Source organism: Equus przewalskii, chromosome 18, assembly GCF_037783145.1.
Source record: "Equus przewalskii isolate Varuska chromosome 18, EquPr2, whole genome shotgun sequence".
NCBI lineage: Eukaryota > Metazoa > Chordata > Mammalia > Perissodactyla > Equidae > Equus > Equus przewalskii.
Window position 1 is genome coordinate 14,704,459 of NC_091848.1, and position 27,426 is coordinate 14,731,884.

Genomic DNA, 27,426 nt, shown 5'->3' on the forward strand with positions numbered 1-27,426 from the left:
TGGGAGAGATAATGCTGTAAACCAGGGTACAGCAAACTTTCTGTATAAGGCCAGATAGTAAATATTTTAGGCTTTGTGAGCTATACGGTCTGTGGCAACTACTCAACTTGGTCAAGGTGACATAGACAATATGTAAACGAATGGCATGTCTGTTTACAATAAACTTTATTTACATATTGTTGTAAATAATAACCTATTTTAGTGGTTGGCTGGCTTTGACATGCGGGCTGTAGTTTACTGACCCCTGTGCTAAACAATTCTTTCTATAGCCAGCGGAGATATTTGACTATATTGCTTGACTCTCATCAGCACTGGACTTGGTTTACCTCTAGTTCCAATTCCTCTTGTCATTCCTTCTTAGTTGCCTTTGTAGAGTTTTCCTCCTAAGTTTGAAATGTACTCCTCAAGGCTCTCTTCTTATTCTAAGCTCTTTCTCTGCCATGTCACCCATTCAAGTGATTTCAGTTAATATTCAATTTGCCAATGACTAAGAAGTCTTTACCTCCATGCAGTCTTTTATCCAGAATTCCAGACTCTTGTAATTCATATCTTGCCAGCATCCTAAGTTCAATGCACTTTTGTGCCATTTATTAGTCTCTAGTCTGTCAACTCCAAAACCACCATTTTCTACCTTAACTCTGTGATGCTGGGGCTGGAACACTGCAAACCCCATTTCTATTTTGCCAGCTGTGGGTTTCTGTCAATAGTGGGCGATAGAGGGACACTGCAATGACAAAGGAGAAAGGAGGGACTTGCTGCTTCCTATTTACTTGCTGCTGACTTCCTCTCTGCTTGGGGTTCTTGTGAGCATCTCTTCAGCAAAGCTCTTTCACTATAGAAACATACATTCTTTTCTATAGTAGCAGTTGAATCTAGTTTTTCCAAAAGTTGCAGAATTACCTTCATTACCACTTCTTCTCTGCTTTCACCGCCCCCACCCTGCTCAGCACAGTGGGGTAGTGCCACCTCCTCAGAAGTCTGGGTCTCAGCCCTTCAGGACCCCTCCTCCAGGCTCAGAGACACTAGTACCAGCTGAGCAGCGCCTCCTACTGGGAGGTCTGAGTGTTGGCCCAGCAGGGTCCCTGCTCCAAGTTTCTAAAGTTTTAGTAATTCCAACCTCTTCTCTTTGATTCCTGAGCACTAAGGGGTGGTTGCTGCTTCCTTTGCTTCCTCTGTGATAAATCATTGTTTGACTTTGCTTTCTCAGTTACCTAACTAACAGTTTCATATCTGGTTAACCATTCTTTATATTAAATTCCCTTTCAAATATCTGGCATGGTCTCAGTCTCTCAACTGGACTCTGAAGGAATTTATATTCTCAGCCAAAATCTGTCCCTATGACAGTGTTTCTTTCCTTAGTAAATGGCACCAGCCCACCTCTCCCTATCCCTTGCCCAATGGCTCAAGCCCAATATCTGGGCAACACTCTTAACTTTTTCTATTCTTTAAATTCCCATATACAATCAGTGAACTCAAGGTCTGTAGATTTGGCTTCCTGAATATTTCTTATATCTGTCTGCTTCTCTCCATCTGTATGACCTCCACTGTGGATCAAGCCAACACCTTACCACTGACTTCCTCACATTTCTGTAGCCTCTCAATGGGTTCCCCCACTACAGCCCTAGAGAGGTCTGAAAATCAGGTTCTGAAACACTCCAAATCCTCCAGGTAATTGATAAGCCCTTCTGTGGTTTGACTTCTTCTGCTTCTCCCCTGCATTTTGAAATAAGTTCCTTGCTCCTTTGTCAGTTTGTGAATATGCTCTACTTCCTTTGCGTTCTTGGTACAAACTGTTCCCTCTGTGTCGAAATCTCCCTTTTCACCTGGATAACTACTAACATTCTTTAAATGTGGTATAAATACCATTTTCTCAGAAATGGCTTTTCTGACCTCCCAGACCAAATTGTATTCCCCTATTTGTTTCCATAGATCATCGAACATCCAATTTTTTACTGTGATATTCAGTAGATTTATAAGTAACTGTTTGATGATTGTCTTCTTTCTTAGATGGTACGGCCCATATAGGCAGGGCTGGGTCTGTCTTGCCCAGCACAATATCCTTAAACACCTAGTGTTCTTTCAGGCACAGTGGCTATTCAACAAATACTTGCTGACTTCAGTTGATGTCTATGATAAATATGAATTTATCATAGGGCCTCTGGATTTATTACAGAAGACACACATTTCCTCAGATGCACCAGAATCCCTCACAGCTGACTCTTACCTCTTAAAGTAAAGGTTTCTTTGGTTTGCTCCTCTCACATCCCATGACACAAGTTCTCCCTTTGTGGGTTCTTAGAGTGATTGGAGGAGACGGAGTGCGGAGTAGATTGACAAGAACTTATTACCTTGAGCTGGACTGGACACCTGACATTACTCCCTGCTATGTTGCCAGAGGGCCCTGCAGTATCACACAAGTCTTCTGAGCCAAGCGCCTCTCAGTGCTGTTTTATTTAAACTCCAGTAGCCAGTGAGGGGATGTTCTTCTACTTCTAACCACCAGTATGTCACTCCTCCACCCAAAACATCAATGTGCTAGTTTCTTTGTAGTTCTCTGAAATGTAGCCATTATTCCTCAAGTGACAAAATTTGGGGGAAAGAATTGGGGAGCGGACTAAAACACTGATAAAAGGGCTTTAAAAAAATCTATAATAACCAATAATGAGGAAGCAGATAATAAAAATAGAATACGAAAATGAGTATGATAAGAAGACTCTTGAAAGCATATGACCACAGTCTGTTGGAAAAGAAGCAGTCCTGAGGGAACAGAATAAATAAATGCATATTTGATTTTGGTTACACTTCCGTCGAGAGAGCTGCATTTATTTAAAAAAAGAAAACATACAATAAAACGAACTGAAGAACTCTCTTTTCTCTTTATCTTCTAAACAGATTTGACCCAAGATAGACATTTTCTTTGAGAACAATATATCTTTTTCCTTCAGTTGAAAGTTTTACCTTTTGGATTGTATTCCACACACGTTCTTTATCGGTTCTTCTTCCTTCAAGGGTGTCCATAGCATCTGCCATTAGTGACTGCAGCTGTGGCACCAAGATAAAAATTATCAGTGTGGAATTCACACAGAAATAACTTCTCTAAATACACAGATTAAAACCTAATTAAAAAATCATTTGTACGCGGATGATTTTATTACTCATCTTTGCGACAATGAACACTGCCACCTCATCTTTGCTTCAGTCATTACCGAGTATTATTGCAGATGTAAAATACTGAAACAATGAAAAGGTACTTCTTGAAAATCTGTAGAAAATGTATAGGTTTTAACGTAGTAAGTGTTGATGTTTTGTAAAAACAGATTTGGGTTGTAAAGAATGAAGGCGCTAGCTAATTCTCTCAGGAAATGGCATGTAGTACATGAATGCCTTTTAGTATTTCCTCCTGAGGCTAATGTATCATAATTCCAGGCATCGTGCAAAAGCTCACTAGAGGACAATACGAAAATTGTACTGCTTTATTGCCTTTTAAAGGAACTAGCTCATTTCAGTTCTTTTACTATTCTTTCCTAAAATTTCAAAATAACCAAGCTTTCTTTTTAGGTTCCATTCAAAGGCAAGTTTTAAAATTCCACCCTTTGCCCCAAACTGCCCTATGCCAATTTAAGACAATCCTGCACACATGACACATATGTGGCCGCAAAGTAAAGAAGCCACATTAAGCCTGTGATATTCAAAGCTAAAAAAGGACGTTCTCTAAAAAAGAACAAATGCCAGCTCAGTTCCGCGTCATCAAACAGTATGAACTCTTAGATGATCTTTCTGTATCTTAGATATTGCAGAGCTTAAGGAAGAAGGCAGAGTTGAGTCACTCAAAACTCTTCTCTTGAGCAGTCATTGTGTATATAGCACCACAAAAAGTATTACGAGGATTTATTTTCTAGGTTAACCCGTGCTTGGAAGTTGGAAACTACAAACTATTACTTAAGGTGATGAAATCTTACAAGAGACCTGATTTTTAAATATTTGACCTGCACGTATACATCCATATACATTGAAACTTTTTTCTAGTAGGCTTATAAATTATGAAAATATCCCATGAAATCCTATTTTCTAAGGTTTTGGATAGTGGAATATTGCAGTAACCTGGTCGTGAGGGATGTCAATAATGCTAGTTTGGTGCTCTTTGTGTACATTTTGAAATATAAGTATTTCCAGAAAAAAGAAAGCCACAGATGTGTGGCTAAGAAGACGTAAGTGCAGAAAACTCCCCGGTATTTTTCATTTAAATCTTGAATGTGCTTTTCAGGAAGACAGGATCAACATTGTGGCAGCTTCTTAAATTAACATTTTCATTGCTTCTTCTTATCTCAGAGGAGCGTTAAGCATCTAAAATTGGCTATCATATGCACTTTGAAAGCTCCATGTACCGCACTCCTGCATGCCTTATGAATGGCAGGATAAGTAAGCAGCCTTTTGGAAGGCATTCTGCTGCACACACCACAAAAGTTGAGAAAGTATTATTGCCAGTTTTGACTTAGTAATTCCTTGATTAATAGACTTTCTTTCTTTCATAGTTTTCATCTTTAGTATGCCTAGTTTTATTATTTGGCTAGTCAGACCATTTTATACACTTACTTTGAATATGAGAATGTATTCATTACACTTTTACAGGTTCAGATGAACATGAATGTTGATAGTTCATTTCTTGATGGGCTATTACAACTTTAAAAGTTCAAAGAGGGAGGGTTCCTTTGGTTATCTGAAAATTACAGGTGCTAGGTTTGGGCTGCTCTCATCCTTGCTTTGTGAATTCAATTCAGGTCTATAACTAGTTTCTCCTACTTTCAATGAAAGCCTCAATGTAAAGAGCCCTGTCCTATAATACACTGGCATCTCCCTGTGGAGTAAATTTTACCTTTCCCCAAATGGCCTGCAACTGTTCATTTTCAAACAAGGTGCTATCATTTCTAATATTAATTATGATTATAATATACACATCTGTTTGAAGACTGTTTCTGTGAGATAGTCTTTCAACTAGTTTTTGACTGGCTCTGTGTTTTCTGAATTAACTGGTCAATTCAGTTCAAAAACCAGCCATTTGACTAAGCATATTTTCCCCTCAAATAAAACAACTTTTTAATCTAAATGTACAAATGTGTGTGTGTGTTGACACCGCTAACATATATGTGACCTTGTAAGTGAATAAGAAACTCTAAACACTATTTTGTAGGCTTGGTTTTCTAAACAGCAATTAACTCTTTTGACTTGTCACTTTGTCATAGAAGAGAATCATATATTAACGTATCTTGGAGTTTACAAAACAATTTATTAAAATTTCACCTTACTTGAAGCTTTTTGTTTCAAGTAACGTGAAACAATTAAACACAATAAGAATAATCATCCTCTTTCGATGTTGTTACACATGATGAAGTTCTTGCTATAAAAAATGGATGCTAGTGAATGTGAGCAATTAAAAAACAGACGCACACCCCTTTCTACATTTTCTAGTTTCTTCATTAGAAAGCTTCATGAGGGTTGGGGAGTTCGTCCTCAGACTACATTTATTATCACAATGTTTTTCAGACCATATCACTCTTCTGTTGTATCACGGCCTGTGAAAGCCTTAAACAAAGAAAAACACTTACTTACCAATTCCGCCTCCTGCTGACTGATGTCCTGTAGGTAGGGTATGGTGGCTAGCTCCGCCATGGCTTGATTGATCACCTGGGACTGCTCCTTTACTCTCTGCAGCTGGCTGAGGAGGCTGGCGTACTGCAACTTCTCCACCACACCTGAGCACGCGCAGAAACTCCCCTAGTCTCCCAGGAAAAGAAATGTTTTAGGAAAAAAACACAGAAAAAGACCTCTCCCTGGGGAATGAAACCAGGGCTTGTTATAAAGTATTTACCTCTTTTGAAGCAATGGTATGTAGTACAAATAAATGTTTCCTTCCACCATTTTAGAGAATTGTCTGTACCCTTCTTTCAAATAGATGAATCTGTATAAAAGGGAACACTTTACAGCACTATTGAGAAGGATATGCAGGGGGCCCTGCATAAGGAAGGTGGGCTGAGGAGAAAAGAGGGGACTGGAATTGAACCTGTGCTCCACTCTCCCGGTGCTGATCCACAGAGCTGTGTTAGTTTAAAGGGGTGACTTTATCCACATCACCAAGCCATCATAAGAGCTAACAGTTGTCTGCTGTATACAAGTTGAAGTCCATGTACCCCAATGGCTTACATTAAACCTCCAGTTCTGCTTCATCTTTAGTTCTCATTGGATGGTTTTGGACTCTGGCTCCTCCTGGTGGCATTATAGTGTTTTATTCTATCATTACAGTACTTCATTCTAGGGCCATCCCAGCAACTGACATGATCCATTTTGAAATAACTATCGTGCACATTTGTAAGGACCACCAATCCCCATGAATCTATTGGTATTTTCGGCTTTCTCAAAACGAAGCACACTTATAATAAGGTGGCCCACATATGCGTTTGCTGCCAATCACACAAGGGGAGACATTACCTTCTCTAAAAAAGTTTAATACACATTGTAATGCTTCATAGGAGAGACAAAGTTTATCATAAAATTCTCACATTTATATTGAGGAAAAAGTACTTTTGACATAGGTGGAATCTAAGAGTTAAAAGAAAAGCCTTGGCTTTCTGCTACATTTGGAGTGTGATGAGAAATGGGAAGTCGCAGGAGGATTTAGTTTGGCACTTGTATCCCACATGCTGGTGCTCAGAAAGGGAAGCCTGGATGACCTGCATCCCTTTATGACAGGGTTCCTCCTGGACCACTGGCACCACAATCGCTAGGCTTGTTTGTTAAATAGGCAGAGTACTGGGCCTTACTCAGTGAATCACAATCTCTTGATATGTGGCCCTAGAAATATGGATTTTAGCTAGGTGTGCCTGAAAATATGCAAATATTTCAAACAGAAATTGGAGAACAAACCACTACCTTGAAGCTTAGTATCTGAGCAAGGACTATTTTAGTTTGTGCATACTTGTAAAACAGATTCCCAGCCCCCCAGAAATTAGACAAGGCAGACATTTTTTTTTGTCTTAAAATAGAATCTCTTCCAAAGAGAAAAATTATTAGAAACTAGCATTAGTAAAGAGCATGTGAATTTCAACTTGAATTTCGAAAGCTGTTCTTTCTGAAATGTCATACTCATATTTTGATTGACACCGACCTCTAGAAGTTGGCACATTTCTAGAATCGTGGTAATAAAGGAAGGTTGAGCACCGCTGCATTGTATTTGCTTTATTTCTCTCTAATACCTATCTATGCCATTTGACTAATGTCCCTCTGCCCCTGCTAATTTGTTCCTTCTGATTAATCATTTATCTGAAAATCTATAAACCTATAGGAGCGATGCTTGCAAATTGTGAATTTGGGATCCCTTCTCTGAACTGATGAAATAGCCAGCCTGGCCATTTAGTGTTAAGATGTGGCTAAACAATGGGGTTCTGTCAAATAGAGGAAAGCAGGTTGCGGGAGAAACAGTTTTCTTTCTGAAGAAAAATTGCTTTCTTTGTCCTTCTTTAAAATAAACAATGGGGCTAGTTGTAGGAAAGTGGTGTAGTGACTCGACTCCGAGGAGCAGAAACAACGGCAGCCTGCTCAGGAACATAATCAGTGTAATTTTCCAAAACATCAGGAAAATAGAAATAGTGGAAAGCAATGGTGCTTTGTTAGCTTGACTGTCAGATGCATAACAAAACAGGAAATGCTCCATCCAAATAAGACGTTAGGGAAAGAAGAGAGTTGACTGATAATAGTCACCCAGCCTCCCACTGCCCTAAGCCAAATGCACTTTTGGTTATTAGGAAGCTATAGATTAATATTTTACCCATACAAGATAGGGGTTTTTGAGAGACGAGGTGAAAAAGAAATAGAAATCAATAGGTAACGCCAGCAGGAAGGTTTTAATGCTGTTGCTTTAAGAAAATAAAGGAAATAATGAAAAATGAAGGAATTAGCTTCAACATGCAATGCCAGCAAGTGCCAAATCTAAAGGGAAGTAGCCCTCCCAAGGAGTCTTCAGGAGTGATCAAAGGCTCTTTAGCTGCGGAAGAGAGTGTAATAAAGTAGCCAAGACTGAAGCTGAAACCTCACACAGGGACAATGAAAGCTGGGTAAACAGCAAATTCAAATGCAGGCTTCAGTCAGAGAAGTACCTAGATCCAAAAGTGGGTATGGATAAATATTTGGCAAGTAAGAGGCACTATATAATGCTGCTGAAAAGCAGAGCCCAAATATTTGGAATATATTTCCATTTGACATAACATGTGGAAACATTAATTGCAAAAAAAAGGGGTAACGAACACATATTATTGTTCATTTCAAATGCGCATATGTAAACATTTTTTATGCTTCACTTGGAGGAAATTAAAAGTAAAATTAACGAGATATTAAAAACATGGTTAGTTAGGTCATCTTTTGGCAAGTCAGCCTGTGAAAGAGGCTTCATGCATGCAAGAGAGTTTATTATTTTAACTTTTTAACATTTAGCCCAGGAAGCACAGTACACAAGGTTTGAAACTGACAGCAGCCAATAAAGTTAATGAAGGGAAAAGCATAGGGGCATCCGGCAGCATGTGAAATAATTAGGACAAAGATCCAGAGAAGGAAAAATACCATTAGGGCAGAGATACTGGTTGAATGGGGTTGATGTTCAGTGGGATTAAAAGCCACAAGATAGGAAGATGGTAGAATATTTTAGATTATAACTCTTAACATGCCAGAGTCATTCTTGTTTGGCCATGTGTCGTATGCCTAGCAAAGGAATCTATAAAGATAAGAAACTGGTGTCAGAGTTTATAGAGAATCATTGCCTGAGAGATAGAAACCTCCCTCATACCAGAACGTCCTTTGTCTCCTTCACAACTATGTCTACCACCTCATGGCAAGAGGTGAACATTCATGTTCCCAGGGAAGCTCTACTCTGGGCAGTAGATCTATTCCATGGCTGGAGATGACGTCTCTAATTCTGTCTTTGTGACACAAAGCTACCTAACATTTGTGACATTGAGCACATCAGTGATCTAAGGAAAAAAGTTTGAAATCCACAGGACATTTGCACAATCTTCACTTTAGAAGAATAAGTAATTTCAAAGAACACAGTTTGTATAATGGAGAAGAAAAGTCTATGAAACAGTAGTTTTGTCAAAGCAAACTAACTAAAACCGATTCAAATAATGAAAACTTCTAAAATTCATAATACTTTACAAAGTGCTTCAACATGGATCACCTTCTTTTGGTCTCACAACAACTCTGTGAGGTGTGCCTGGCAGATATCAGCCTATCTTATAAATAGGAAAGAAAGAGCTCAGGGGTTAAATGACTTGCCCTAGGGTTCCACAGCCAGAGCACAGCCTTGGACAGAAGTCTTCATCTACAGATGTCACAAACTAGGATAACAGCTAATAAGGACAAGGCAGTGTCTAAACATTTGAGTGGATAGCATTTCATACCTGACAAGAAAAAATGCACCTCAGGGGATCTTAAAAACACTGTTGAGGGCTGCTTCGGTCACAGTTAATGGTACCACGTAGGAATGATTTCTACTTACTGACTCATTACTTGCTTCATTAAGCTAGGTTACCTTTGCAGCCAATTTTATTTAGTTCTGCTTTATGAAGCTGTGTTTGGGCATATTATAAGAAACCTAGAGGCCAATATTTGCATATACCTGTGGTCCCTTCAGGCTTGCTCACTTCAATTCCATTAAAACTCTGAGATAATCTTCCAAAAACTGTTATTTCTCATAGAAGCAAACATAGGAAAGTTGATGAAATTCCTTGCAGTTAGCAAAGGGGTACTGACTCATTCTGAAGAGGATTGAGTTGTCGACTATATGCTAAGAATCTTGTTTCCTATGTTTTTCAAATCTCTTTTATACACACATAAAGATACATGCACAAATGTCCACGTGGCTAGAATGCCCTTTGAAAGGTGAGAAGGAAACGAGTTAAGAACATTTGAAAAGTGTCCAATACCTAGAGAGGCCCAACCTTCATTCACAACACACTGTGAGACTGAGCTGGCAAGAGATGTTGTAGTCGGTTTCCTGACATGTAACTAGGTATGGCAGGTATTGCCCCAAGGAGCCAGGTCACAGCCAGGTCACCTGCACAACATCCAGCACACTGGCTCTGCTAGGCTAACCGTGTGCAGTTGAGACGAAATAATGCTACATAGTGACGGTTCTTGTTAGCAACGTTTCCACTGCTTTCAAGGTGACAATGATGATATGTGTGGGCCTCTAATTAGGATGGGAAAAATGGTGAGGGTGTGTGTGTGTGTGTGTGTGTGTGTCTGGAAGAGATTGCAATAGAAGTTGAATTGGAGAACAGGACCCAAAATTTGTAGTAGAGCCAATGAGATTGCTATAAACTGAATGTTTGTGTCTACCCAAAATTTCTGTATCGAAGCCCTAGCCCCTAAGGTGATGAAATTTGGAGTTGGGGCCTTTGAGAGGTAATTAGGGTTAGATGAGGTCATGAGGGTGGGGCCCTTATGATGGGATTAGTGCCCTTATAAGAAGAGACACCAGAGAGCTTGCTGTCTGCCATGTGAAGACGCAGAAAAAGGGTGGCTGGCTGACGGGAAGCCAGGAAGAGGGCCTTCATCAGAACCTGACCATGCTGGCACCCTGATCTTAAAATAAATTTCTGTTGTTTAAACCATCCAGTCTATGGTATTTTCTTATGACAGTCTGAGATGACTAAGCCAGAGATAGATTTCTTATTAATAAAAATATGGGAGGGAGAATTGAATAGAACACAGTTGTGGGGAGGGAGAAACTAAGTAGTTGGAATATCAGTAAAAATGTGCTTTTGTATTTGTAATGCATAGAATTACAGATCATGCAAATAGATGAGAGGTTTTATAGCTTTTCTAAAATGCCGAATAATGTTATTGAGCAGATAAACTGCTGAGCAGATGTTAAGTCGCTGTCTGTGATGACCCCCTTGGTTCTCCTCGTAAGGTAAGAACATCAAATCAATGATGTAATACAAAAGCCACAAAAAGAAAATTTTTTAAAATTTCCAGCTTACAGAGCTTTTGAAAAATATTAAACGAGGGGAATCTGCAGCCTTTTAGCCTGTTTATGAGAAGTTCCCTTTATGTACTTTTGGTACAACGGCTTAAATTTTGTGAAATAGCACAGCATAATTCAGGTCTTATTTTGGGCTTTTTAAGATTGAAAAGTAGAAAGGACATATTTTCCCTGGATTAGATAAAGGGATCAGATAATTTACCTTAAGGGTTTACAAAGATCAATTGCCAACGTTTAGAGTAGCTTCTAATTTACCAGTGTGGTACGGAGGCACTAGCTTGAAAAGCTCTGAGTCCTTGTGTGGGTAATGAGATGGTTATTTGCAATAGCCCAATATATGAAATAGGCAAAACATCGTGTTTGCTAAAATTTAATTGATGATTTGAATTGAGAAATTCACTGCCAACTGGAATTAGATATCAGGAAGACCCCCCAAAAAGGCTCTTGAAAGAGACACTAGCATAATAAATGCTGGAAATTGCAAAGCTTAGCATTATAATACATTTTAAAATATAAAAGGAATAAAATCACTAGCTAAACTTTGCTTGGTTTTACAAATGAGATTTACTGATAGTTTCTAAAATCTTCCAATATTTGCAATATATACACCATAACCTTTCCATACGTCTAGAATTGTCTAAAATTCGTACATTGGACAAATATAAAAACTCATATACCTACATTCAGTTGGGTGCTTCTAATAAAATCCAGTATTGGCAAGATTCGCTTCCCCATTGTCTCCATGTGTCTCACTGTGTCTTCTCTGGTCAGTAGACCGAAGGGAGTTTTATGTTCTAAAAATTGTAACATAAAACTTCTTACTATTTTTTCCAGACTTCCATATCAAAGTGCTTTCTTTAGCAAGCTATAAACAGATCTCAATGTTAACAGATTTGAAATCTTTAGTATAGAAACTAGTCCATCCCTAGCCCACATGTATAACAATGAAAGATCTATGAGGAGAAAGGCAGAGGAGACATTGCCCTTTAGGGACTATTATTTATTCATTTTGTTGTGTTCCCTGATTGAGAGATCTAAGAGACAGCCTATAACAATTCACCTCCCTCTGCAGAGCACGTTTTTCCTGAGTTGTGAAAAAAATGTTGTCATAAATGTGTCTGATTCTTGTCTTGTTCCTCCCAGGTGTTATTCAAGTGTGCGGATCCCACTGACTTTGAATGTAGCTCAAAGTTGAGATAAGCCTCAGAGGATACAGTGCCAGACAAAACACAAATCCTTAATTATGTAAGTAGAGCTGAAGGAATAAATTCAACGTGGTCATGAATTCAGCCCACAGGTCTGACATTTCAACTCCGTGTGAATATTTTCTTGACTTTTGAAAGTTTCAACTAGAATTACTGAACACCATTTAATAAATACTCTTCAGGAGAGCTAAGCTTTTGGCTAATTACATAAGAAAAGAGTAGAACAGATATTAATACAATGGCAGATAACTGAGGTGACTTAAGGTTGTCATTGGCTATATTTTTGATTTCATATAATAGTTTTGTTGCATAATTTTCTCCTACGTTTGCTAGTTGATGATGACAAAAGCTTGTATTCTTTCAGTGTCCTATGGTTAGGCATTGATCACACTGTGGTTGGGGTGAGGTGGTGGGAGTGAGGGGGGTGGGTATTCTAGGACTTTGTGTGGTCTTGGGGGAACCTGATTCCAGGTATTGTTAACTAACCCACAAAAAAGATGGGAAGGAGTTAACTATAACTCAACAAATATTCTTTGGGGCCCAGGCCCTACTACATGCTAGGCTTTGTGATGAATAAGACAGACGAATAATGCACAATTGCTGCCTTCTAACAGTATTGAAAGACATAATAAGTCCAGGTGACTTACCTGTAAATATTGGCAGCTTCCTACTTGATATTTTTTCCAGAAATTTCCCGTCTTCTTTGTTTTTGAATCCAAGAGTCAAGAGATATTGTTGGGGAGGAAAAGATGACCAGTCAACTGTCTGAGGCAACATATGGAGTCCTTGAAGATCTGAAATACGACAGAAAAAGAACTAAAGAGTTTGTTACCATTTTCTTGTTTTCAGGGTATTTTTTCCATAGATTTCAGGAATTGTTCTTGGAAAAAATGATAAATACAAACATTAAATATACAAAGTAAAATTATGTACATCAAAAGGTCAAATTGATGATATATCAAAATTATGTTTCATCATTTATATTTTTCTTGAAATGTATACACACACAAAGCATAGCCATAAAATATAGTTAGCTTATGTAGTCTTCTTTCCCCATATTCAAAATAATGGAAAATACAAGAGCAGCTTTCAGGCTTAATATTTTTCTGTGTGACTCTTTTCAATAGAATTTGATTTTTCCATTCATAGTGTAAGATTTAAGGAAATAATGTTACAGACGAGCAGAGAGAAAGATTACCAAGTGAGAATTAAAAGATAATGCTAATTAATTTAGTTACATCCCTCCTATAGCTGTAGAAGGAAGTTTGGAAGGATAAGTGTACTGACTTTTGTAATTAGACGTGGAGATAATTCAAGTGTCATGAAAATGGTTCTAAAACAAACTTAGTTAAGTTTAAGAGCTAATGTTTACTGAGAACTTATTTTCTATCTTCCCTTCTTGTAAGTATTTTGGGTGCATTCTTTTTAAATCCTTGCAATAACCTTACAAAATTGGTGCTATTGTTCCGATTTTACGCACAGGAAGTGGCGGTACAGGGATGGGAAGTGGCTTGCCCAAGAACACAGGCTGTAAGCGGACAAAGCAGGAGTCAAACCCAGGCAGCCTGACTCCAGAGACACGGGGAGAACCTCTGCACTCCGCGTGAGGCTCGGTTGGCTCTGGATTACTTTTGGGATAGGGACAAATGTCAGCCATGGGGGCGTGGAAGCCTGATTCACTTAATTCATTTCCATTCTGAGTGATAATGCTTTGGTTTATTGTAACAGGATTCTCAAATGAAGGATGATGAACAGAGGGTTTAATGAGCCCTCCTACTTAAGTTTGCCAAAAATGGAAAAAGATGAAATTCCAAATATCCTGGAATGATGTGGTTTAGTTAAAGATCAATTTTTAATATAGAAGTAGATCTCAAATGGTAATGTTCAAATATAGCCTTCACTATTTATCTGTAATATTTCATTAAAAAATAATAGACATAGTAAACCATAAGTGTTTTAACGCCTCCCTCCCCACTTCCCCTTTCCCCTTTAAGCTGCAGAACCCTTTCTTCAAACTAAAATTTACTGAGGAGTCCCACATTTACAGCCGATGAAAGAAGAGCTGTTTGAAGCCTGGAACACTGAGCATCACCCTCATCACTGTACCCCACTCTACACCCCACACGCAGTAGCCACCTTGAACCCCTCCACGGGGTCCCAGTTGTTCAAGGCATAGTCTGGAAAACACTGCAGTAAGCTATTTGACACATTTTAGTTAAGTAATAGCACATGCCTGTCAGAGAGTTAATGTGTATGTTGATTACTGAAAAAAGGAAACTATCACAAAATATATTTTAAACATAAACACAGAACAAAAATACATGGAACATGCTTTAGTCTTACTTTGGTGACTCCAGGATCAAGTAAGCCCTTAATAGTATTGAGGGCTAACGTTTATCTGGCACTTTTTCTGTGCCATACACTTTTTTCGGGATTATCTTTTTCATTCAACAACTGTGTAAGGCACGGCGTGTTATTATGCCCACATATATTATTATGCCTGCCTTACAGGTGACAAAATGGAAGCTTCAAGAGGTTACAAACTTGCCCAAGGTCACACCATGAGCAAATGTAGCGGCCAGAACTGAAAGCCAGGCAGTGGCCATCAAAGCTAAAGTTAACTCGCAAAACTATCTCCGTGACAGGTTAGCCATGACCTCTGAAATCAGTGGGAAGCATGTTATGGAAGCAGGGCAATGCCAATAAATAGACGGTTTTAACAGACACAGTTCTAGATAGAACACTTCCTACTCTCTATCCAGAAAAGTATAGCAAAGGTCCACGAGTTCAAAGAACTAATAGAGTAAGTTTTAGGCACCTTAACGCACAGACTGCAGAATTAGATGCTTCTTTAGTTGGTATTTGAATACAAACTGCCTCTTTTTAAAGGATGGCTCATTTCTATAAACAAGGCAAAAATGTGATTTTTGGATTTTAATTGCAAAAGTGCAGGAAGTTTCTTTGCTTTTGAAGTCTGCGGCAGACAATCACAGACACACCCTCTGCTTCCAACCTAACACTCTCTGGCTCTGTAGAATAAGGGCAGAATTTACCAGTTTTACTGAAATTGCAAATAACCAATCATGTGAAAAGGGGTCAGTAGGCATGTGAAGAAAGAGTCGTCTTTCAAAGTCTGGTACAGGTCCTTGGCTTTCTGGGTAACTCTGGATGTCCAGAGGCCCCTTGAATGGAGGGGGATAGGCTTTATGGCTGCTTTGACCTCCACACAGACCCAGAGTGTATCTAGCTTGCTGGCATAGAAGCTTCTGGATCTCAAGTACCCTGAAGCTTTCAGCTCAGAGGTTTCCTGCAGGACACCTCCAAGACTTTAAGGCTTACACTGAAATGATCTTGGAGGCCCTCGAGGCCTGAAGTTCTGAATAGAGTAATGCATGCTGCCTACGGGCTGGTGTTTGCAGTGGGTCACAAGAGGCATCATGAGATTTGGCATTTTCTGGTGCAGCTCTATTGCCGGAAGCAGCCAGAAGTTTGAGGGCTCTATTATATAAATAACACAAGGACTTTGAGATGACCTCTTCTTGCTCTTAAATATTTGGTGGATAAAGAGATCTATAGTAATACTGGCAGTGATTTGATCGACTAGAGAAACTAACGTTAGCCCTTTAACTAATTTATTACAAAATATCATTCACAAATATGTTTCCTCTGTTTCTTCTGATCCTATATGTTTCATCCTGTGAGTGTTTAATCCATTATTAACTTATAGTTCAAGTTTTAAAATGTGAGAGGCACCTATGTACATACCGTTAAATTTAGAAAAAATATTTTTTAAAGTATCATTTTTATTCGATTTGTATGCAGAGTAAATTGCAGTTGTATGAACATTTAGCCTAGCAGGTGGTCTATGACCCAAAATGACGACACGCTTACCAGATGTTGAATCTCATGTAACATTAATTTGAGTGCTAATTGTTCTCAATTTTATGCTCGTAAACCTCTACCTACGTCCGAAAAGCCCTACGCCTCTGACAGATATGAAAGTTAACCAGACTATATCGTCCTTTGGTAGGGAAGTTGAATTGATTAAAAATGTCTTCTTTGCTCCTGTCATGTCAAAAGAAAACTTGGAAGAAATAACTCCCTTAATGCATTCCTTTACAATTTGTGACAGAGATAAAATGTAGATGACTATGACCGAACTTATTATTAAAAAATCAGTTTAGGGGCCAGCCCAATGGCATAGTGGTTAAGTTTCGGCCCTCTGCTTTGGCGGCCCCAGGTTCATGGGTTCGAAACCCTGGCGCGGACCTACACACCACTCATCAAGCCATGCTGTGGCAGCATCCCATATACAAAAAGTAGAGGAAGACTGGCACAGATGTTAGCTCAGGGACAATCTTCCTCAAGCAAAAAAAAAAAAAGAAAAAAGAAAAAATCAGTTTACAGGTATGATGCAGTTCCAAATTTTTACCATTCGGGAAGCAGATGCTTTAAAAAAGAATATCAAAGATAGATGACGCAGATTAAACTTCTTGCAGAAACATAATCTCAAACCTTTTTTGCCCGAATGAAAGATGTCTATTTCTTGCAAAAGAGGATAAAGTTTGCCCTTTATCAAGAAGCTTTTATTGTGCCACAGAAGGCTGGAACTGACCAGTTTTGAGGTCCTCAAGTTATTCATGCCCACCTCCTCCTTCCAGTCACCTCCCCGGAGTTCAGTGAGAGTCTCTTTTCTTTCTCTCCCTTCTGCCTGTCTCTCCTCTCTTTCTCTCTGTCTCCCCTCTTCTACACGCACACATACATACTGGTTTCTTTCTGCCTCTCTGCTCACATCTTCTCATTCAGTGCTCCTGAAAGCCGTCTCTGGCTCACTGATGTGTTCTTCATACATGCACTCTTGGGGAATTTCTCTATTCTTGTGGCTTTAACTATTGCTTCTAACCAAAATATTGAGGATCAAAGCTATAGTGTCATCTGAAAATTTTCACCAAATTCAAACACAGCATTTCCAAATGCCTATTGGGACACTGCTATTTGCTCATCATTTAAAAAGTGACCTCAAATAAAGCAAATATATTCCTCAAAAGTGATTTTTATAATCTCCACAACTTTTTTCCCTGCTTTTCACCAATATATTCTAAGGATAGCCATTATTCACTCAATTATTCTGGCTTAAAATTTTGAAACCATTGTTGACTTTTCTTTCCTCTTATTCCCTGATATTTAGTGAGTCTCAAAAACTAATTAAATCTGAGCATTGTAATACATCTCGTATTAGCTCCTTTCTTTGCATTATCATTGCTACCACCCTGGGAAAATTTTTGATTACCTAACATCTGGATTACAGAAAAAGTTTCCCAACCAGCCTTACCACCACCAGTATTGTTTTATGCCACTGTATGTCCACACCCCCACCCAATAAATATTTCTGGAGCATCGCCTTTGTCATCGTCATCTCCTTCTTCAGGAACTACAGTGACTTCTTTCCTGGTATTCAAGGTTCTCAACTGTGTGCATGTGTTTCACAACCTACACCTAATTCCTCTGTTTTCTCCAACATAAACTTCTATCATCAGCTCTGCTGATTTCACTAAGTTGCACCAACCTGTGCTTATCCTGCCTCTGAACTTTTCTTTGTGGTTTTCCACCCAGAAACATCTACTTATTCTCCCCAACTTTCTTTTATTCGGTTGATCACTACCCATCCAGGTGTAGCTAATTTAAGTTCCACGTTGTCCCTAAGGGTTTCCTAAATATTTCAGTAACCCCTCCAAACTCTTACAGCATGTCCATACCATTCATTCCAGAGTGAATCTCCTAATGCGTCATGGAGGTATGTCTTATCTCTCTAACAAGTTTTTATCCTCTTGAAGATCACAGCTTCAAGTTATGTTCATGCCCCAAGCACCTGGTAGATGCTCAATCAATCCCTGAATTGAAACTAAAAACAAACTTTTCCAAATCTTGAATTTTTAATCATCCAAATAAGAAACAGAACTTCAAAAAATCAAAACTAATGAAATGTTCAGAGTTTCTGAGATATGATTTATTTCTTGGTCACTAAGCTTAGAAAAAAATATTACATAGTCTTTGTTCTTTATTTTACACAAACCTGAAGAAGTTTCTGTTCAACCTACAAAGGGTGAGCAAGTAAAATAATCTGTATCCGATAACTCGGTGGAGTAGGTGCTCAAATGAACAGAGCAGCTTTGCCTGGCTGGAAAAATGAGTTTCATATTCAGGTTGTACCCTTGCTGCAGCTTGTTCTCCGGGAAATATGGACTCTTAGTCACAAAAGAAGATTGGATTAACAGAGAGAGTCTGACTTCGTGAAACTGTCGGCAGCACCAGAAAAACATTCGCAAAAACATGAAATATTTATTGTAGATCAGCAGACTCATCTATATAGATGAGGGATAACTTTACTTGTTATGAAGTTAAATATCTGTAAAATAAAATCTGAGCTCTCTGGAAGTAAAAAAATATAGACGCCATCATCATCAGTATTTTCTGTTAGACACCTCATCATAACCACAGCCAACAGATTGCGAGTGAAGTTTTCAAAGAAATTTTTTAAAAAGAAAAATCATAGAGACTTTAAAACTCTTTAAGAAATATGCAAATTTGTTAGTCTTCTAGCAACACCTTTCTTTAAGTTTCATTTCCTTCTCTATTTTCTGATGTCTATGTCATTTCTCTGCCCTTTGTCCATAACAAAATGTTCTGACATTTTGGGTTAGAGCAAAATCTCATTTCTAAAGGTCCCAATTGTTCAGTGTGAGATGGGACCATGTCAGCTTTATATGACTTCTTTTTACTGATCAGTTTCAGAGTTTAGCGTCTACAGTACCTTCATAAGGCCAACACTTTGTCATTACTTCTTTCCCAATCATTTTCTGAGTTTTATCTTGTACTCTTGTACTCTTTTTAATGTCAATACTTCTATCTTGGAAGTTATCCACAAATTCACATCAGCAAGAATACCGCAAAAGGCAGCAACTTTTTAGCTAAGTTATCATTATTGCCCCCCATAAATAATAAAACAGCATCTACTTTTAAAAACATAGATAGCATATTTTGATTTTTACATTTGATGTATGAGAAAGCTATATGTATAATGAATCTTCATATGATAAATTCTATTTTCCCTTTGACCTTCCTTGTAAGTTCAGAATTATAGATGCAAGTTGGAAATGGAAAAAATTGGTTTCCATTCCTAAGATTTCTAATTTTCACTTCAGGCTGTTGGTCTACTTTGTCAAAACCAATCTTTGTATATTTAAGTTTCCTCTCATAACCCATCTATTTGAAAAGCAAATAATTCCATAGGATTTTTATGCACAGTTCATTTTCATTTTACTTGGAATTCTTATTGCATTCCCTTCTCCCATTTTTTTCCCTTGGAGAATTCTCTCAATCCTTACCTGCTCTAAAAGTGAGACCTAATTGACTTAGGCCAACCAATTCATGACATTACTTTGACCTCAGTTTTCTTTCAATCATAAGCATATAATGCAATTTGAGCCAATGAGAAAGAGTGAGTCTTAGGAATTGTGTGGAAAAGGCGTTCACTGTTTCTTGGACAGTGTGATTTGAAATCTATAATGACATTTGAGCATTTTGCTATTACTCAAGATCCTAGCACTTGAGGGTGTGATACAGATAGGGGAATACCAGATAGAATTGGAGAACAAGGCTGACTGCGGAAAATAGAGCAGTGAGTGAGCTGTTGAATCAAGCTGTACTTAAAGACAGTATCCCCTGTGGATCTTTCATTTATATAAATCAATGAGTTTCATGCCTCCCCTCCCCCTTTAAAACCTAAATGTACTGAAATCATTTTGAGCTATGATTCCCACCACTCAAAACCAAAGCTTTCTGATAGGGGGATTTAGCTAGTAGTTCAGTGTATCTACAAATATGATGGAATCTTTAAAATATCGTAGCTGAGATGTAAGACAGTCATAAACTCTTCAAATTGACTATCTTGGAAAAATACTTTCCCTAATTAAGAAACATAACAGTTTGAGGATTAGGAATTTTTAATTTTTACAGCTAAAAATTAAAAGATAGGAAAATCGAATACATCTTGGTGATGCCATTATTATGATAACATTATGATACTGTTACTGAAAACTAGATTTGACTATATGAGATAATAATGGAAAATAATAAATGTTTAGCATAATTTTTCTTGATTTATATGATAATTATTATTTTCCCACAACATTAGAATAATTAACAAGAGAATAGGGAGAGACAGAGGGAGAGTCAAAAGACTCATCCCAGCAGAGTGGAAAGTTTTTAACAGTTATTAAGAAATGGGGTGAATAAAGCAAACATTGATAGGCATGAAACAAGGGGGAAAGTCGGGGAGGATGAAGGGACTCAGGTCAGGAGGGTGAAAATTTTTAGACAGTTATTAGGAAATGGGAGAGGGGCTAGCCCAGTGGTGTAGCAGTTAAGTTCATGTGCCCTGCTTTGGTGGCCCAGGGTTCGCTGGTTTGGATCCTGAGTGTGGACATACACACTGCTTATCAAGCTATGCTGTGGCAGCATCTCACATATAAAGTAGAGGAAGATGGGCACAGGAGCAATCTTCTTCAGCAAAAAGAAGAGGATTGGTGCTCAAAAAAAAAACCCCAGAAAAGAAATGGGAGAAGTAAAAGGGACAGCATAGAGAGACAAAGAGATAGAAAATGTAATAAACAGCTTCAGTGATATGGAAGATAGAAGGAGTAGAAGCAACAAATGTCCAGTTAAAATTCTTAAATGAATGAATAGCAAGAATTAAGGGACTGGAGTATGAAAAAATAAATGGTTGACAATTTTTTGGAATTTATGAAAGATGTGATTCCTTAGATTATGAAACACTATGACTTCTGAGCAGGTTAAGAGAAAAAAAAATTACAACTAAACACATCTTAGTTAGACTGTAGAACATCAAACAAAGATGAAATCTTAAAGGCACCAGAAAGACAAGAAGAACATCCAGAAAGGAATGAGATCTGACTTCTCAACAGCAATGATACAAGTTGGAAGATAGTAAAACAATATTTTCGTAGTGCTAATTTTTCAGTTTAGAATTTTATACCCAGCTGAACTATTATCCAGGGTGAATTAGAGATATTTTAGACAATCAGAAATGAAGAGTCTACTACCAAGAGACCCTCACTATGAGCACTTCTAAAGGATGTATTTTAGAAAGAAGGAAATGAAACTCAGAAGGGCTGAAATTTAAGAAAAAAATTGGTAGACGTGTATAAGATAACTATAGATAAATGTCGACTGTGTGAAAACAATTATGACTACAATAATTAATTTGAGGAGTAAGGGAAAAAATCAAACTAGAATAAAAATATGGGATCTATAGGTTAGGGGAGTAATTTGAGTTAAAATATTCTAAGACTTGTATCTTGTTCAGTAAAAAGAATTATTAAATTTCAATTCTATTAAGCTGTCTATGCATTTTAAAATGTGAACGGTAACTCAAAAGTAGAAGCATAATTTATAATTTGCAAAACTGTAAAAAGGGAAGATGAAGGAAAAAACCTTGAATAATATAAAAGAAAGCAATTTAGGAGGGAGGGAAAAGCCCATGGAATAAAAGCCCATAACATGGTAGAAATAAACTAAATTAACAAAGACCTATTTAGCACTTACCATGTGCCAGGCACTATTTAACCCAATGGGCTATATCAGTGAACAAAACAGACAAGATTTCTGTGTTTGAGGAACTTGTATTCTGGCTAAAAAACTCAAGCAAGTCAGGAATTGTTAAAAGACAGAGATTGACTAAGTAAACAAGTAAATAAAAGTTCAGCTATGTGTTAAAGAGAACATTTAAATCTAAAGGCACAAAATGTTGAAAGTAAAAGGATGTCAAAATAAGTACCATAAAAATACCAGTCAGAATAAAACTAGTGTTTGTATACTAATATCAGACAAAATGTAATTTAATACAAAAAACATTATTAAGGCTAAAGAGTATAATTACGTAATGATAACATTCAATTCATAAGGGAAGTGTAGCAATCTTAAGTGTATATGCTTTTAAGCCAAAACTTAAAAAGTAAAAATTGGCAAAATTATGAAGATAAATGGAAAAATCCACCCACCATTGTGGATTATTTTAACCTTTTTTATATATATTGACAGATGAAGGCGATAAAAAATTAGAGGCATATTCAGAAGATGCAGGTAATTTTCAGGCTTGAGCTAATGGACACATAGAAACCCTGCATCTGACAATGAGAAAAATACATCTCCTCAAGCATAAATGAAATATTAATGAAAGTTAACTATATACTAGTCCATAAGCCAAGTCTTAGCAATTTCAGGAATTATTATAATTTAGATTACACTTTTGAAAATGAGGCAATTAGGTTAAAAATCAATAATGAAGATAGCAAAACATTGCCTTACATCTAGGTATCAAGAAGGGCATATCTAAGTAAGCCATGGCTCAAAGAAGATTTCATACTAGAGCTTAGAAAATGTTTTAGGATAAAATATAATGAAAATGTTTCCCCAAATTTGTGGGATGTAACCAAAATCATTCTTAGAAAGAAATTTATAGTCTTTACTAAAAAAAGTAAAAAAGTGAAAAATTAATGAGCTCAGAATGCAATGAAAGAAACTAGATGATAACAGAAAAACTACTCAAAATGTGAAATAATGGAAATAATAAATAGAAGAAAGTAATGAGATAAAAAAAGATAATATAGAGATGATCACCAACACTAAAACATTTAGCATAACATAAGTAGATGGAGACTTCCTTAACCTGATAAAGAATGTTTTTCAAAAACCTACAGTAAAAATTATATTTAATGGTGAAACTTAAAAATCTTTTGCTTTAAAATCTAGAACAACATGTGAATGTCCACTATCACTTCCTCTGTTCAAGACCGTGCTGTAGTCCTAGGCACAACGATAGGACAAGAAGAAGAATGAAGGATATCTTTATGTACTCGATTAGGGATGGATTCTTAAACAATATATGAAGCCACAAGTAATTAAAATTTTATAAAATGTCATTAAAATTTAAACTTTAGTTCATCAAAAGACACCATAGAAAAGGCAAGCCTCTTATTGGGCTAAGATATACAATACTCCAATAAATAAAACTATTCAGAAAACCAAATGAGAAAAGGATGTGAGCAAGCAGCTTACAGGAATATATAAACAGTAAAAATACCATTTTTGTGAATTTGAAAAATTTCGAGAACAGTTTTATATCTCCTTTAAGGAAGTGAGACCATAGGTCAACGAATGACATGACAAGATGTTCAACTTGATTAATAATCAGAGAAATATGTATTCGAAAAAATGTGAGATAATATTTCCCACTCACCGATTGGCAAAATTTTAAAAGTCTGACAGTACTAAATGGATGGTGATGTATAGCAACAGGCAAGCTTGTACACTGGCATTTGGATGGTGAAACAATAAAGCACTTTAGTAAGCAGTTTGGCAATGTCTCACAAGTTAAAGATGCTTATGCTTTATGACACAGAGAACAGTTCTACACCTTAGTACATGCTGCAGAGAATCTCTTGCACATGTGCAAAAGAAGACCATAAAAAATGTTCCCATCACTCTTGTTGGTAATAAGAAAATATCGGAAACAACTTAAATGACATTAGATTTCACATAGAAGCTTTGGCAAATCATACAAACATTGAAGATAAATGAGTTAGAGCTTGTTATATAAACATAGATGAATCTTATAAGTATGATATTGAATAAAAGAAATCTGTAGGGATCTGCAAACAGTAAAAATAGCATTTATAAGAATTTCAAAAAACTTGGAGGACAGTTCTGCATATCTTTTAAAGATACACATATGTATATCCATATATGTATATAGTAAAATGTATGTATAAGTAGGATACACAATGGAAATTAAGAAAACAGTTCCATTTACAATAACATCAAAAAGAATTAAATACTTAAGAATAAACTTAACCAAGTAAGTGAAAAAACTTGTACACTGAAATTTACAAAATGTTGCTGAAAGAAATTAAAGCAGAGGAGCTGGTCCATGGTGGAGTGGTTTAAAGTTCCGTGCACTCTGCTTTGGTGGCCCGGGTTTATGGGTTTGCATCCCAGGGAGGGACCTACTCCGCTCATCAGCCATGCTGTGGAGGCACTCCACATACAAAAAGTGGAGGAAGATTGGCACAGATGTTAGCTCAGGGCTAATCTTCCTCAAGCGAAAAACGAGGAGGATTGGCAAGAGATGTTAGCTCAGAGCAAATCTTCCTCAGCAAAAAGAAAAAAAGAAAGAAAGAAAGAAAAAGAAATTAAAGAAGGGACAAATAGATGGAGAGACATACTGTGTCCACGGATTGGAAGACTTAATAATCTTAAGATGTCAATAACATCCAAAGCGATCTACAGATTCAATTCTTATCAAAATCCCAACACGGTTTTTTGCAGAAATTGAAAAGCCCATCCTAAAATTCACATGGAATCTCAGTGGACCGTGAAGAGCCAAAACAATCTTGAAAAAGAACAAAGTTGGAAGTCTCACACTTCCTAATTTCAAAACTGACTACAAAGCTACAGTAATCAAAACAGCAATGGTACTAGCATAACGGCAGACGAATGGAATAGAATAGAAAGCCCAGAAACCAACCCTGCATGTGTGGGTCAAACGATTTTTAACAAAGGGTGTCAAGACCATTCAATGGAGAAAGGATAGTCTTTACAACAAATGATGCTGGGAAATCTGAACATCCACATGTAAAAGAATGGAGTTGAATCCTTACTCCACACGATTTACAAAAATTAACTCAAAGTGAACTAAAGATTTTAATGTAAGAGCTAAAATTTTAAAAAGTTTAGAAGAATATAAGGGAAAAACTTCATGACTTTGGATTTGGCAATGGATTTCTTGAATATGATGCTAAAACAACAAGCAAGAAAAGAAAAAGCAGATAAATTTAAAATTTTTGTGCATCACAGGACACTCTGAAAGAGTGAGAAAGCAACCTATGAAATGGAGAAAATATTTGCAAATCATATATCTGATAAGGGATTAATGTCAGAATATAAAAAGAACTCCTACAACTGAACAATAACAATAAAAAACTCAATTAAAAAATGAGAAAGGTCTTGAACAAACATTTCTCCAAAGAAGATTTGCAAATAACCAAGAAGCACATGAAAAGATTCTAAACATCACTAATCGTTAAGGAAATGCAAATCAAAACTACAATGAGATATCACTTCTCACCCATTATGATGGCTATTAAAAACAAAACAAAATAAAACAGAAAATAACAAGTGTAGGCAACATATATATACCGTATGACTCAACAATTCTATGCCTAGATATATTGCAATAGAAAAAATATATAGAAATGTTTGTAATAGCCACAAACTGGAAACAACCCAAATGTTCATCACCAGTGGAATAAACTAATAAATTTTGGACTATTCATATAATGGAATATTATATAGCAATAAAAATGAACCAACGAATGCTTTTTGCAGCATAGATGAATTTCATAAACAAAATATTGAGCAAAAGAAGCCAGACACAAAAGAATATCTACTCTATGATTTCATATTTATAATGTTTCAAAGTAGGCAAATTAAAGTTTAGAGTTTAGGCATGCATAGTTAGGTGATAGGTAAGGAAAGGTAAAGAAGCCGTTATTCTAGGAGTCAGGAGATTATTTACCCTGGTAGAGGTAGGAAATGGGTTGGGATTGAGAAGGGACCAGTTGAGGTATCTGGAGAGCTGGCAACGTTTCATTTTTTGACCAGATGTTTACTCTGTAATAATTACTAAAGCTGTGCATTTGTTTTATGTATTTTTATATATGTGCGATATTTCACAATAAAAATGTTTTTAAGAACAAACAAAAGGAAACAGCTACAAATGGCTTGGATGGCGCTCTATTTTAGGTGCGAAACGCAGTGATTATCTGAGGACCCAAGGTCGTCAAGAAACACTCCTGCCTATAAGATGTAAGCTAACTGTCAGCCAAGTATTAAAGCAGAAATAAATAGGACTTGAATGTTGAATATATGAAGTTAAATTTAAAAAAGGATAACAGTACAAAATAGAAATTTCTAATGCTACACAAAAATGACATGTAGAATTTAAAATTGACAAAGTGGAGACATTGTTTTATATGATTGGGAGTTCAATTCTCAGGGATTTTAATGTTCAGCTGCACGATTTATTAGACGGCAGGGTCTAATGATTAGCTATAATACTACAGAGTGGCTAGACTAGATAGCATAAGTAATCGTTTCAGGAAAAATAATGTCATAACATGAGTATTTACCTCACTACTCCCTTACCTGCTAAGAGGAGCTGTGTTTGTTTTAAAATGACTGTGAAGCTTTTTTGTACAGACTGGAGTAACTGGTGATAGATAAGAACCTGAGAAACTGGTACCAAGACTGACACTGGAAAGGGACTAATCTATTTATGAGGGAATAAATTTGTGGAGTGTATCTGGAGAGCTTAGAGTGGAAAAGGAGACCTGGAGGGGAGCTGCTGCATAAGCGTGTGTGTGTTTGTGTGTGTGTGTGCATTACCTGAGCAAAACCTGAGCATTATGGATACAATACCTATTATACCTGCTTCTTGCCACATAGTCCATTCCAACTGTTCCACTTGCCCCGACCCAGTGGTTTTTCCTGAGAGGCTGCAGTAAAAATTTACATTACTTCCACTTATTTTTGGATTATTGACTGGTATTTCTTTAACTACCATCCTGCCTTTCTTTAGTCAGATCCCACAAGAAGACATACTAAGCAGGATGCATTATAGTTCCAGGGCGGTCCAGGAGAAATGCCATGAAAGAAGGTAAGGGTCAGTAGATGATGGAGACCAGAGGCAATCAGGGCTGTAACCTGCTTCTGCAAAGGACAAGAGAACTGCTCACTGAGAAGGTTTACTTTCATTAGATAGAACAGTGCCAGAACGCCGCACCACCCATTGGGAAGACCAAGATTTTAAGATTTTAAGAACAGAGACTTTAGCCCCATTTATGAGGGATTTCTTTACTTTGGGAATGATTCTGTTTCTAACAAGAATTCCATGGTACAAATTTGAGATGATTTATCATCTTTACAACTAACCTGGTCGTAATACTTTCATAATAATATTAGGGATGTAGGCTCTTTAATTCTATAATCTTTTCCATTTGAGAAAGTGAGTTACCAAGAGGAAAATAGCTTGATCTTGAAAACTCTTGATCA

General features: G+C 37.1%; 1 protein-coding gene across 2 annotated transcripts in view; it reads right to left on the reverse strand.

Annotated features, from left to right (window-relative positions):
* SPATA16 (spermatogenesis associated 16) overlaps positions 1-27,426 on the reverse strand; it is a 227,097-nt gene that overhangs the window by 30,327 nt on the left and 169,344 nt on the right. For both annotated transcript variants that reach the window (XM_070582355.1, XM_008530780.2), the window contains exons 7-10: positions 12,885-13,031; positions 11,714-11,826; positions 5,608-5,772; positions 2,959-3,042 (exon numbers count right to left, since the gene is read on the reverse strand). In XM_070582355.1, the coding sequence (XP_070438456.1) occupies positions 2,959-3,042; positions 5,608-5,772; positions 11,714-11,826; positions 12,885-13,031 (509 nt within the window). The remainder of the gene's footprint in view (positions 1-2,958; positions 3,043-5,607; positions 5,773-11,713; positions 11,827-12,884; positions 13,032-27,426) is intronic.